Genomic DNA, 12,425 nt, shown 5'->3' with positions numbered 1-12,425 from the left:
AGATTGCGAGATTGCGCGTACAAGAATGGCAATGTAAAATATTACAGGTGTTTGGGGGTCGTGTTATGGCGAGAACGTGAAGTGAATCAGTAGGTAGGCGCTTGGGAAGAAAAGCCAGCAGGTTTTGGCAAAGGCAAATTTGGAGGTCTTGAATTGGCCCCCAGGCGGTAGGCGAGGACCAGAATGCACTATCCTTAAAGCGGCTAAGGTCCGAAGTATACCCGAGTAGTAGGCACGAGGGCTGAATCCTAACTGGGGGGGTTGGGTGGCAGCGCAGGTCAGTTGCTGACATGTCGCTTTTTGGTGTCGCAGCATTGTGCTGTTGGTTGACAGTTTGCCTTGGTGATATCAGAGTACCATATACTTCTCCGACGATACTTGGCATTTTTTAAATGTTGTCAAATCGGCGCAGTGATGATGGCATGGCGTCCCATGCCTGCTTTTTGTTTGCAGTGACTACCATTGCCGCGCTACCAACACAGATCCAACGCTGAGTCGTTTCACTCATGTCGCTCAGCCTTACATCCGAGCGTCGATCAACAAAGCTTGGCAAAAGTCTTGTTGTGTTATATGACACTTGTTTGTTTTCTGCAGCTGAATCAGGCGAAACTGGCTAACCCTCCATTTGCAGGCACGATGGACGTACTGGCCTTCGGTTGCAGTGTGGGAGCAAAGTTCAAGAGTCAGTGAATCTTTCAGATGAGTATACCAGCCAACTCGTCCATTTCCAGAAGAAAGGCAACAGTAAAAATGCATTTGTAAAATCTTCCTCATGGCAAGGGCTTCCATCAAGGATATCAGGCGCGGCAGTTGGCCTCATCATCCGATCTGTACACGGAGCTTTATGCGTACATCATAGGCTGGAGATTCTCATGGGTGGCCATGGCCTCTGGAACCAGCATCGGCTTGTCCAGCCCATATATAACGCGAGGTCTGCAATGACTGCGACCTAGCTCCTCCCCTCTCGCCTTTGCTCTCATGCCTTGATCCAGAAAAAGCCACAGCATTTATCCACGATTCTATCGTACAGTACGGCAGCATACATGCATACCATGCCACCCTATTCTTGCCTTTGTACAATTCATCCTTTTCCGAGTGTACCAACTCGCTCTGGGGTATCAATTCGCTTCCATCATTCCGTCATTCACTCGTGTTCAGAGATTTTTTAGAAAGTGCTGCTTAAACTTTCGGTTCGCGCGATCCGCAGAGCGAAGCATCAGCTGATCGCCGTGGACCTCAAACGCAAAAATTTGCGACGCAACCTGCGCAACCTGCGCACCCTGAGAATTCTGCTCTACTGCTGCGTCCTCCGGCGCCGCGGGCACTGATATTCTAAACGTTGTTCCGTCCTTGGGCACGCACTTGAGCCCTCGTTTCTGTGTGATGATTTCAATGACAAATTTGCGGTCGCGGACAATGATGCCTTTGATGCCAACGCGGCCAGCACAGCGACTGCGAACAACTTCTGCCGTCGCACCATGCAGTTCTGCGCTGGCAAGTTTCGCCGCAGCGCCCGTTCCACCAGTGTAGATCTCTCGACCGAGAAGCTCGCGAGCGTAGCCTGCCCACAGCTGATTCAAACCTGCGTAAATGTCGTATGACTGTCCTGTAGCGGGCACATCGTGGAGGCCAAGATTGCGCCGCTGACGGGAGGACAAAGGCTTCGGTCGTTGTTTCTCCCTTTCTTTCTTCTCTAGGCGCGCTTTTCGCCGTGCATTGCGCGCATTCAGAGCAGATGGTGGTGGAGAGGATCGTCGTAGATGCAGTGTGCGATGCTGAATTTTTTCGCCAAATATGCGGTTGACAGAGTCTGGTGGGTGGGCGCGGGCCAGCAGCTCCTGCGTGAGGGCGTGAGGTACCGCCATGCTCGAAATGCTTTCGAAATAGATTCACAGCCGCGGCTCGGGGAAACTAATGCTGTCAAGAGAAGATGTGTTGAATTGTTGAGGAAGTGGACGGTTAATGCAGCCCAAACTATTGGCTAGGCGGAGGCCAGTGGGAAAAAAAGTTGGATCAACCTAGAGTAGCCGGCTTGCAAGTGGCCTCACATGGCCTCGGCAGAATCGCCTTTGCCCCACCCCCGGACGTTAGTTAGGTCGCCCAGCTTCCCCAGCTCCTGCCAGCTTTCTCTAGTCCAGGCTGTCATCCCATTTTTCAAACCTCATGGATTGATTTCTGCTCGCTGATTGCTCTTGTGCCGCTTGAGCATTCTCCCGCTCTACTCCTGCGACGCCAACAGCCAACTTCGGCCTCGACTTTTACGCATCAGCAACTTCACAATGGCTGGCAGCGACGAGCCCCTCGATACTGCGAGCACCTCGGCCCCCGATCTGCAGATTCTGGGCGATGAGATCACTCTGCAGCCCGGCGGCTACCTTGAGCCAGAGAAAGGGGCAACCGAAGGGAAAGAGGAGGCTCTGATGAATCAATTTGCATCGTTTCGGTCCGAGCCATTGCAGTAAGTCGCACTCGGCTGTTGTCTGATCGTTCGTCATTATAGAGAGCCTAACATGTATAGATTCTTGCGCGAGGTTTCTCTCTATGTTTCTGGCCAGGGATGGCGCGCATACGATAATGTCATTGGACAACCAGTCTTCTACCCCGGGTTCACCCAGAACATGACTTCCATGGTCATGTCTGCACCGCTTCTCCAGGAACGCATCTCACAACTTGCAGAGAGCCGCGTCGCCGTTGAGGAAAAAGAAGGACTGCTGAACAAGAACGACAAAGACTACGCGACGAAGCGGACGCAACGCCGCGTCGCTCTTGAAAACTCCTTGCAAGAGGTTGCCGAAAAGCTTACCGACGAAATGATTTGCAAGATGGAAGGCAAGACTTTCATCCGCAGTGCCTACTACATGGTTACTCAACTGTTGACGAGAGCCTATCACCAAGGCATTCATGTCTCCAGCGAGGAGGTATTGCGTCTGCGCAAGGTGGCTGATCTTGCTGCCAAGAAGAAGCAAAGTATTGTGTTCCTTCCTAGTCACCGGTCACATGTTGACTACGTCAGTCTCCAGCTCATCTGCTACCGTCTTGGTTTGACTTTGCCCGTCGTGGTGGCTGGCGATAACCTCAACTTTCCTCTTGTCGGAAACTTCCTGCAGCACGCAGGCGCCATGTGGATCCGTCGCTCATTTGGTGATGACGCTCTTTACTCGACTCTGGTTCAGTCATACATAGATACATTGCTCCAGCAGGGATACAACTTTGAGTGCTTCATTGAAGGAGGTCGATCGCGCACTGGAAAGCTTCTCCCACCTAAATTTGGTATATTAAGCTTCGTCCTGGACTCAATTCTGTCAGGCCGTGTGGAAGACACCATCATCTGCCCTGTCAGCACGCAGTACGACAAGGTTATCGAGACGGAGGGGTACGTCACCGAGCTGCTGGGTGTCCCCAAGAAGAAAGAGAACCTTGCCGACTTTCTCTCTGGAGGCTCTTCCGTGCTGTCTTTGAAGCTCGGCCGCGTTGACGTGCGATTCCACGAACCCTGGAGTCTACGAAAATTCATTGATGAGCAGCTCACAAAGATCCCCAATGTCCCGCGTGGCTTGGACACGGATCATCGCAATCCGGCTGTCAGGGCGGTCCGGGAAAAGATCCTGAGAACTCTCGGATACAAAGTCCTCGGAGACATCAACGCCGTCTCTGTTGTTATGCCTACTGCTCTGATCGGTACAGTTCTTCTTACTCTGCGTGGACGCGGCGTAGGTAAGCAAGAACTCACTCGTCGCGTTGAGTGGCTCACGGCTCGAGTTAGAGCCAAGGGTGGTCGCGTTGCGCACTTTGGTAACGCGCCGCTTTCGGAAATCGTTGACCGAGGCCTGGAGGTTCTTGGAAAAGACTTGGTCGGCGTGGTAGACGGACTTGCTGAGCCTACCTACTATGCCGTTGATCGCTTCCAGCTTTCTTTCTACCGCAACATGACGATTCATCTCTTTATTTACGAAGCTCTTGTCAGCGCTGCCATGTACACACGCGTCAAGCGTGGTGGCGGCCCGACAATGCAGGTCATCGAATTCGAGGAGCTCAAGTCGACAGTCTTCTTCCTATCCTCCCTTTTCCGCGGCGAATTTATCTTTGGCAGTGCGGGCCTTGATGCCAACTTGGACAAGACACTCAAGGGACTAGAGGCTGACCGCGTGGTGCAATTGACAAAGGACGACAAGGGAAATGTCGTTCAGGTCGGCCTTTCAGATGAAGAGCGAAGAGCAGGGCGGGAGAATTATGATTTCTACTGCTTTCTGATCTGGCCCTTTATTGAAGCTAGTTGGTTGGCCGCAGTGTCATTAATGGGATTATGCCCACCTGGTGACGCTAGCGACGTATGGGTTGAACAGTCCAAAGCGCAGAACAGTGCTCAGCTTGTAAGTGGTATTGCCAATCGCTGTTCTTTTGATATCACCACTAACAATCGCGTAGCTTGGAAAGACTCTCTACCATCAAGGCGACTTGTCCTATTTCGAAGCTGTGAACAAGGAAACGCTCAAGAACTCATATACCCGGTTTGAGGAGGACCAAATGGTTCATGTTGTTAAAGCCAAGGACTCCAAGGTTCCCCCGCGCATGCAGCTAGATCCAACCTGGAGACCTCCGCGAGACCCTAAAACCGGCGCTTTGCTAGCAGAAGGCAAGCTCTGGGACTTTACGGAGAAGATTGCCAGCTGTCGTCGAGAGGGTAAGAATCGCAGAGATGGTGCGACTGTCAGCAGTCGCGTGTTGCGGCTCACAGACGAACTCGGTCGCAAGCTGTTTGAGCAGGCCGAGGAAGGCGCCAAAGCCGGCAAGCACAAGATCCCCAGCCGACTGAGCCAGGAGGAAAAGGAGACACTGCACAAGTCTGTTGGCGAGGCGCGTCGCCGCAGAAAGATGCGCAACAAGCCGAACCTGTAAGATGTCGCATTGTGCTTGGGACTTGCCGTAGTGAAAGTCGTGACACTGGTTGGGGGGCGCAACGGTTGTTTGTTGCAGGTGTACATTACTGATTCTGTCGTTTGGGCCGCTCATTTGTCCGGCTTTATTGCATTGCGTAATATATTTTGAATATATACCACGGCAATCTAGATGCCGATATGCAAAATGACTTTTGTCAGCATCCCCAGCAGTCTGCGTCTATGCTTTTGTAGGCTCCAAGATGATGTTGTCTATTAATCTTACGGCCGGCCCTCCAGCATGCCCAACATCCTCCCCAGGGACAGCCTCCTCCAGCGGAAGCATTTTGATGGCGCCGCTCAGCACCGCTCCACGCGCAGGGTCAATCACGTCAATCTCCTCCAGCGTGTCAGGATCCGACAAAGAAATATAGTCCACCTCAAACAGGACGCGCTGCGTCGGCGGCAGCCTCGCCTGCGCCTGGACCACGGCCGCGACGACCTCGCGCGCGGCGCCCAGAACCGCCGTGCGGTCCACAATACCGGCAGCGTATGAATTGGCGGCGGCCACGAGCGCGCGGTTCAGCACAATGCCGACCCTGCGGCGGCGGGTGCCGAGGTAGACGTTGCGCGAGCTCAGGGCCAGGCCGTCGCTCTCACGCTCCGTGGGGCAGACGACGACCTCTGTGGGCAGGATGAAATCGCGGACCATGCGGCGAATCACGACTGTCTGCTGCACGTCCTTTTGGCCAAAATAGACGCGCTCGGGCTGCACAATGTTGAAGAGCTTCATGCAGACGGTGGCGACGCCGCGGAAAAACGTGGGCCGGCTCGCGCCCTCGAGCACCTCGCCGACGGGTGTGACGCTGACGAAGCTGCCCTTGCTGTCGACGGCCTGCCCCGGGAAACCCGACGGGTACATGTCGGTCGTGGCCGGGGCAAAGACGGCCGAGATGCGGCCCAAGTTGGCGCCGTCGTCGGCGAGCGCGCGGTCGAGGCGGGCGAGGGCGGCGGTGTCGGCGTCCCACGTCACCGGGTACGAGGCCAGGTCCTCGCGGACGCCAAACTGCGCCGGGTTGACGTAGACGCTGACGACGACGTGGTGGTTCTCGCGCGCGGCGGCGCGAATCAGCGCCAGGTGGCCCTCGTGCAGCGCGCCCATGGTGGGCACGAGCCCGACGCTGTGCTGGCTCAGCGTGTGCGGCTTGCGCCAGCGTCGGACGGCGTCGACGGTGCGCAGGACGCGTATCGACGTCGAGGGTAGCTTTTCAAAATATGATGATGGCGAAGAGGAGGAGGATGATGTTGAGCATACTGTCTGGGCGAATATTCGGCTTCGGACGGCGGGGGAGGCTGCGCGCGCCATGAGCTGGCGGCGGTCGAGGGCAGCAAACATGGTGGGGGGGGAGTGTCGGTTTTCGCACCGTTGCGGACGGGAGAGGAGAAAAGAGAAGAGCAAAGTTTGTCGAAACTAGGTCAGTGGGGGAATTGGTGTATTTGTATGCCCGGAATCAAGCCACATGGTCCATTGCTTTTCTTTCTGGGGAGCAATTCGACGGGCAAAAAATGATCGTGACGATATCTGCCGCGGAGTTTTGGGGATGGGCGTTGAGCTATGGAGAGCTTCAGGATGACTCAGCGACTTGCTGTCTCTACTATTAATAGCAACCTGTTACTTTTGACGCGCTCCCATCTCGAACACCCATTATTGAAACAATTGTCTTGCTCTCCAAACGTGTAACAATTTTTGTGCGTGTGCCATCTACTTCTCTAGTTCCAAAAACGCTCTCACTTGACCGAGAACTCGCCCTTGCAGGCTTGAGTGAGAGGCGGCGACCAAACCCCAGTTGCCAGACAACCGCCTTCCCGTCCCGAAATCGACCTCTTTGCCGTCAAGGTCGGTTGCAACGCCGCCAGCTTCTCGAAGAATCAAGTGCGCGCCTGCATAGTCCCAAATATAGTCCTCCGGATCCTCTTCGCCTCCGTCCACTCTGGGAGGCGGGATTCTCACTTGCACGTTGTTGCAGCTGGCTTTTCCTAGAGCCAAGATGACGAGCCTGACCTGAGTTGACCAGACCTCCGTTCCGGGAAACGGGGCGCAACCGAGGCGCTTTGCAAGCTGCTTAGCCTTGTTGAGATGGTATGCCTCGCCGGACATGGAATCCACAAAGTTGAAATGCGAGTACTGGATGGAAGATGCTTCGTCTTGAGGTTGCGACCGACGACGGGATGGTATAAACTGCCCAGGAGGGAGCTCGCCGGCGCCAACTGGTTGTACAAGCACGCCTTGATCACCGTAAACAGCAGACACGATGAATCCATAGCCCTCGTCATCGGTGGGCACGCTTTCGAGGTGATCCAAGTCGAGCGCAAGATTCGGGCAGCCCACCACACCGAGTACTTCTTTTCCGTCTTGAATGAGCGCAACCGCGACAGCATACTGGCCGCTTTCGATAAAAGTCGCCGTGCCGTCAATCGGATCCATGACCCACGTCCGCCCGTGCCGCCCACCGTTGCCGAGGCCGCCGCGGTCAATCAACTCCATCATTTCCTCCGGCGAGCCAGGCGGCCGCGTCAGTGTCGCAGCTTGGCTTGCTGCTGCTCCCGGCCAGGCCTCGGTGGACGACACCAGCTCCCAGACCTGCCGGCAAAGGACAGCGTCTTGGCGGAGCGCGGCCGCGCTCTCCTCGCCCAGGAAGCCGTCGGCGGGAAAAGCCTGGCTCAGGGTGCCGATGAGGAGCGCCTGCACTGCGAAATCGGCAACCGTGACGGGAGTAGAATCCTTCTTGGACACATGCTTGATTGATCGCATGACGGACTTTGTGAGCACAGAAGCATAGTGAACGGCAGCGGAAGCAATACGCCGCTCCTCGGCGTACATCGTGGACCCCATAGTCGGTGATTTGTTCGGAGGGCTGAAAGCTGGGCTCTGCAACTTGTAAATGGAGGTTTCAGCAACGCTTGGAACTTGAGACCATGTCCTAGACTGATGCTGCAGAATTTGACAGAGGCCTAGCATCCCTTTTTTTTATTTCTCTTAGTCCTCAGAATCCCCTCTGTCTCAATACAGTTGTTCGGAGGCATTTTCAGCATATTCCACTTATATTGCCCACAGCCTAGCCGTTTCGGGGCAATGCTTCTCAATCAACGCGTGCAACCGCCCGCTCATGTAGATGCAAGAACTCTGATGCAGCTCCGTGGTCATGTATGACAAGCTAAGCCCGATAAATGTTATCAGGCATTTGTGGTTTTCAAAGCAAATGGAGAGCCATGGTGCTCCCCGAACGTGAAGGTGTCATGCTAGGCAGCTGGAGTTGCTGGAGAAGCCCAGCATTGGGCTCTAACGGCCGGTGAATGGATCAACGCCCAGAATAGGTGCTGTGACTTGTCCGATGCGGATCAAGTAGCGGAATCATCCGAATGTTTTTGCCGATGAAAAATCAAGGCGAGAGATATCGTGGGGTGTTATACTTGGTGATGCTGTTCGTCTCTTGTGGGGGGCGACAGGCTATTCAGAGGCCACGCTGTGCGGCCACTTGTAGCTCATTTGTGCCCAAATTCACGACAGACACATGTGCGGAGCAGATTGCAGAGGCGTCTCCGAATATTTTCATTTAATCTTTGTTTTGAATCGAGTCCAGTTTATTCTGTTTCTTGACCCTTTGCAGACTATGCTTAGAGAAGCTAGCTAATGTTGGCCGGAGGAGAACGGAGATAGCGAGCTTATTAAAAAGTGGCTGGCGCTGCATGCACCTTGGACGAGTTTGATTTTGACTAGCTGTTACTCACATCTGTCATCTGCGATAATAAGTTAGTAAAAAAAATAAAAAAAAATTACCTATCCAATTAAGCGAGGACCAAGAATAACACAACTGTAGCACTAAACCTGCTACACTTTTACACTTGGCGACAATAAACTGCCGTCAGGGTCTTGCGCTGGCGTATCTTGCTCTCTTCGCTAATGAGTCAGCGAATTACTTCTAATCTTTTTGCATTGATTTTTAAGCAAGTCCGCATCGCAGTCAGAGCGTATGCGGAGCTTCACCCGCGAAACAGAACTCGGTGCGGGCAGGGTAGGTTGTGTGTGTGTGTGGATGGCGACATGCGCTAAAGCTGCCAGCCTCATCAGGCCGGCAACATCAGCCCAGAACGAGGTCTGACGGTCGGCTTATTACTAGAACGGTTTCGACTGAAACTTGGGCTGCTGAGTCGGGGCCGACTCGCAAGCTCCGTGACAAGGTCCGGACTTGCCCCTCCATCATCAATCAGCCTTACGGGTTATTCAGCCAAATGTCCGCAAGCTCCGACAAGAACAGCTGAAGCTTGTCCACTAAGTGCTCCACCATTTGGAAAGGGAAGAGGCTCTAGAAAGTAAGAAGTAAAAGCCTTGTTTTTGTTGAGTATTCGACTCGACGGCTGAGGGAAGCTCATGTTTTTTTTTTTTTCTTTTTTTTTTTTGGAGCGAGATGAGATTCACGTGAGAGCAACGTTTGCTACGGGACTTGTGTAACTTTGAAAGCAAATCGTTTTTCATCTTGTTATCCTATTCAGATGATCGAAAAGCTGCGCCCGCCGCAAGATGTGCAAAGTAGTGCACGAGCTAACGAGTTCTCGCACGTGAAGCCTTTGCCAGTAGATACCTAGGCGTATGAATCACAAGTTGAACATGACGAAATCGGGCTGCGGAGTGGTTTCATGCCCTTTCCACGTGCTGAGCAGCACATGCAGCCCATCTTCTTTGGCTCGTTCCCAAAAGTAGCCGCGAAGAGCTTGCACCCATTCGGCCATAACGTGCGGACCCTAATACTACCTTACGCCTAGCATAACGCGTTGAACTTGTGGGCTCTCGCTGGCGCGCCAATTGGCGGAGCTTTGCAGGCCGATTTCAGCCATGACTATCTCTGTTATTGCGGCCCCGCCCACCGTGAATCCCCATAGAGGGTTGTTGGCTGGCTGGCTGGCGGAGTTGGGTGGACTTGGAGCACGGTTCTCGGGTTCGCAAGTCGTTTTGGCCTAAAGACCGGTCCAAAGCTGCCTGTAACTTTTTTTTTTTTTTTGGAGCTGGCTAAAAGGGGAGATTGCCGCAGAATATCTCTCCGCGTTATGTTTGAGGCCAGGGAGAGTTTGATCTCGTCAGATTAAAAAGTGCACTTTTGTATATTTAAGGCTGTTGTTGTCCCTTTTGCGTTTCCGGATTCAGCCAACATCTCAAATCTTTTCACAGGTTCTCTTCATTCATTTTCAAAGAAGTTTGGGCAGAGCATTGAGAAAACTGTGGCAGGCATAATGGCTTCGGCACCACCAAACAACCTCGAGGTGCCCCGCGAACAACCGGGTTGGGCAACCTCGACCACATCAACCCTCGCCGGTGACGACCACGCCCTCGAGAAAAATGTTCCCTACGCCAGCTCTGTTGGCGTCGGTGGCGACGGCAAGACGGAGCTTGACAGTGAAAAAGCTGTAGCGCAGCCTGGCGAGCCGAGTGAAGATGAATACCCTTCCGGCACCAAGCTCGCCTTTATCGTCGTCGCCCTCGTCCTCGCCATTTTCCTCCTCGCTCTCGACATGGTCAGTTGTTTTTTTTTTTTTTTTTTTTTTTTTCTTCAAATGCTCCCCCCAACTATCTAACCAGACACACAAAAAAAAAAACTAACTTTCTACCTTTTATTAGACCATTGTCGCTACTGCCATTCCCAAAATCACAGAAGAGTTTCAAGGTTTGGACAAGGTCGGTTGGTACGGCGCCGCCTTCTTCATGACTGTTGGCGCTTTCCAGTCCACCTGGGGTAAAATCTACAAGTATTTCCCGCTCAAAGCCTCCTTTCTCATTGCCATTCTCATCTTCGAGGTTGGCTCCGTCATTTGCGGCGCCGCCCCCAACGCCGAGGCTCTCATCACGGGCCGTGCCATTGCCGGTCTTGGCGCGGCGGGACTCGGAGCCGGCGCCTACACCATCATTGCCTTTTCCGCGCCGCCCAAGAAGCGACCCGCCTTTACCGGCATCCTCGGCGCCTCGTACGGCCTGGCCAGCGTCATTGGCCCCTTGCTGGGCGGCGCTTTTACCGACAATGTCTCTTGGCGCTGGTGCTTCTACATTAACCTGCCCATCGGTGCCGTTTCCGCCGGCGTCATCTTTCTCTTCTTTCAGACTCCTCGCGCGGCGGTCCCGGAACAGGCCCCCCTCAAGGAAAAAATTCTGCAGACGGACCCTCTGGGCGTCGTTCTCATGATGGGTGCCACCATTACCTACATCCTCGCTGTCCAGTATGGCGGATCTGCCCACGCCTGGAACTCTTCGACCGTCATTGGTCTGCTTGTCGGCTTTGTCGCCATCATCGGTGCTTGGGTCGCACTTCAGTACTTTCAGGGTGAGCGATCCATGGTGTCGCCTCACCTCGTCAAGAACCGCGCCCTCGTCGTCGCCATGATTTACAGCTTCATCTTTGCCGGCGGCTTCTTCGCCGCCATCTACTATATCCCAGTGTACTTTCAGTCAGTGCACAACGCCAGCCCGACTATGAGCGGCGTGCGCAACCTGCCCTTCATCATTGCAGTCACTATTGCTACCATTGCTAGCGGTGCCATTGTGTCTGCTACCGGCTACTACCAGCCTCTTCTCATCGGCGGCGGTGCCGTCGCCACCATCGGCGCGGGACTGCTCTTCCTCTTCAACGTCAACACCTCAACCGGCACCTGGATTGGCTACCAGATCGTCGCCGGCGCCGGCTGGGGCGCTGCCTTTCAGGTTCCCATGATTATTGTCCAGGGTACGGTCGAGGCCAAGGATCTCGCCTCCGCTACCGGGATGCTCCTGTTCTTCCAGGGCCTCGGCGGAGCTTTCCTCGTCTCCGCTGCCCAGTCTGCCTTCCTGAACCAGATGGTCAGCTATGTTGTGCGACACGCCCCCGAAATTGACAAGGGCACTCTCATCCTGACTGGCGCCACCAACATTCGACAAGCTTTCCCTGCCGACCAGATCCCCGTCGTCATTGACGGGTACATGCACGGTCTCAAGGTTGTCTTTGCACTCTGCATTGCGGCTACTGGCGTGGCCACCCTGGTCAGTCTCTTTACTCGCTGGACGAAGCTCAAGCAGGGCGCTGGTGCTGGTGGTATGGCCTAGGCGCTGTCCAAAAATTGAAGACTTTGGCAAGCTGGACTTTGCTCTCATCTCACGGCGTTTTGTTTTTTTTTTTTTTTTGGCTCAAGTTGTTCTGAAATAGATGGCCCATAGGGAGGCGCTTAATACATATTTAATAAAGATGTAATGATTTTGCGGCAAACAAACAGATGCATGCTATGTTGAGCAAGGAAGAAAGAAAACATGTCAAGTGAAGAGTGCTTTGGTACTTGGAGCAAAGGTTCCTGCTATTGATGAAGGTTGCTATAACTGATAGATCACTCGGCATAGCTGAGCCAAAAAAGCCGTCGGCATTTCCAGTCGTGACAACTAAACATGTGGCTCAAACCGCCAAGAGGGACCGTGTTAATACAGCGGCTAAGCTTAGTTTGCAACTCTATTCCTCGGATGCCGTTTATAGCTTGGCCCTT

At 53.8% G+C, this 12,425-nt stretch overlaps 5 protein-coding genes across 5 annotated transcripts; 2 read left to right on the top strand and 3 right to left on the bottom strand.

Moving 5' to 3' along the window:
• Positions 1-1,154: 1,154 nt before the first annotated feature.
• Positions 1,155-1,865, bottom strand: BBA_08858 (ribonuclease P protein subunit p29; the record flags this gene model as incomplete). The annotated part of the gene is made up of 1 exon (XM_008603955.1): positions 1,155-1,865. The coding sequence occupies one exon, from the start codon at positions 1,863-1,865 to the stop codon at positions 1,155-1,157; it is 711 nt and encodes a 236-aa protein (XP_008602177.1).
• A 414-nt stretch (positions 1,866-2,279) lies between these two features.
• BBA_08857 (acyltransferase-like protein) lies at positions 2,280-4,896 on the top strand (the record flags this gene model as incomplete). Its single annotated transcript, XM_008603954.1, has 3 exons — positions 2,280-2,458; positions 2,519-4,370; positions 4,426-4,896. 3 exons carry the CDS (start codon positions 2,280-2,282, stop codon positions 4,894-4,896), a joined length of 2,502 nt encoding a protein of 833 aa, XP_008602176.1.
• A 219-nt stretch (positions 4,897-5,115) lies between these two features.
• Positions 5,116-6,270, bottom strand: BBA_08856 (fusarium oxysporum panthotenate synthetase; the record flags this gene model as incomplete). Its single annotated transcript, XM_008603953.1, has 1 exon — positions 5,116-6,270. One exon carries the CDS (start codon positions 6,268-6,270, stop codon positions 5,116-5,118), a length of 1,155 nt encoding a protein of 384 aa, XP_008602175.1.
• A 366-nt stretch (positions 6,271-6,636) lies between these two features.
• Positions 6,637-7,755, bottom strand: BBA_08855 (myo-inositol-1(or 4)-monophosphatase; the record flags this gene model as incomplete). Its single annotated transcript, XM_008603952.1, has 1 exon — positions 6,637-7,755. The coding sequence occupies one exon, from the start codon at positions 7,753-7,755 to the stop codon at positions 6,637-6,639; it is 1,119 nt and encodes a 372-aa protein (XP_008602174.1).
• Positions 7,756-10,160: 2,405 nt separating this feature from the next.
• On the top strand, positions 10,161-11,997 carry BBA_08854 (major facilitator superfamily transporter; the record flags this gene model as incomplete). Its single annotated transcript, XM_008603951.1, has 2 exons — positions 10,161-10,442; positions 10,546-11,997. The coding sequence occupies 2 exons, from the start codon at positions 10,161-10,163 to the stop codon at positions 11,995-11,997; spliced, it is 1,734 nt and encodes a 577-aa protein (XP_008602173.1).
• Positions 11,998-12,425: the final 428 nt, after the last annotated feature.

Source organism: Beauveria bassiana (assembly GCF_000280675.1).
Source record: "Beauveria bassiana ARSEF 2860 unplaced genomic scaffold BBA_S00041, whole genome shotgun sequence".
NCBI lineage: Eukaryota > Fungi > Ascomycota > Sordariomycetes > Hypocreales > Cordycipitaceae > Beauveria > Beauveria bassiana.
Note: the sequence above shows the minus strand (reverse complement) of the source record. Positions and strands in the feature narration are given on the sequence as shown.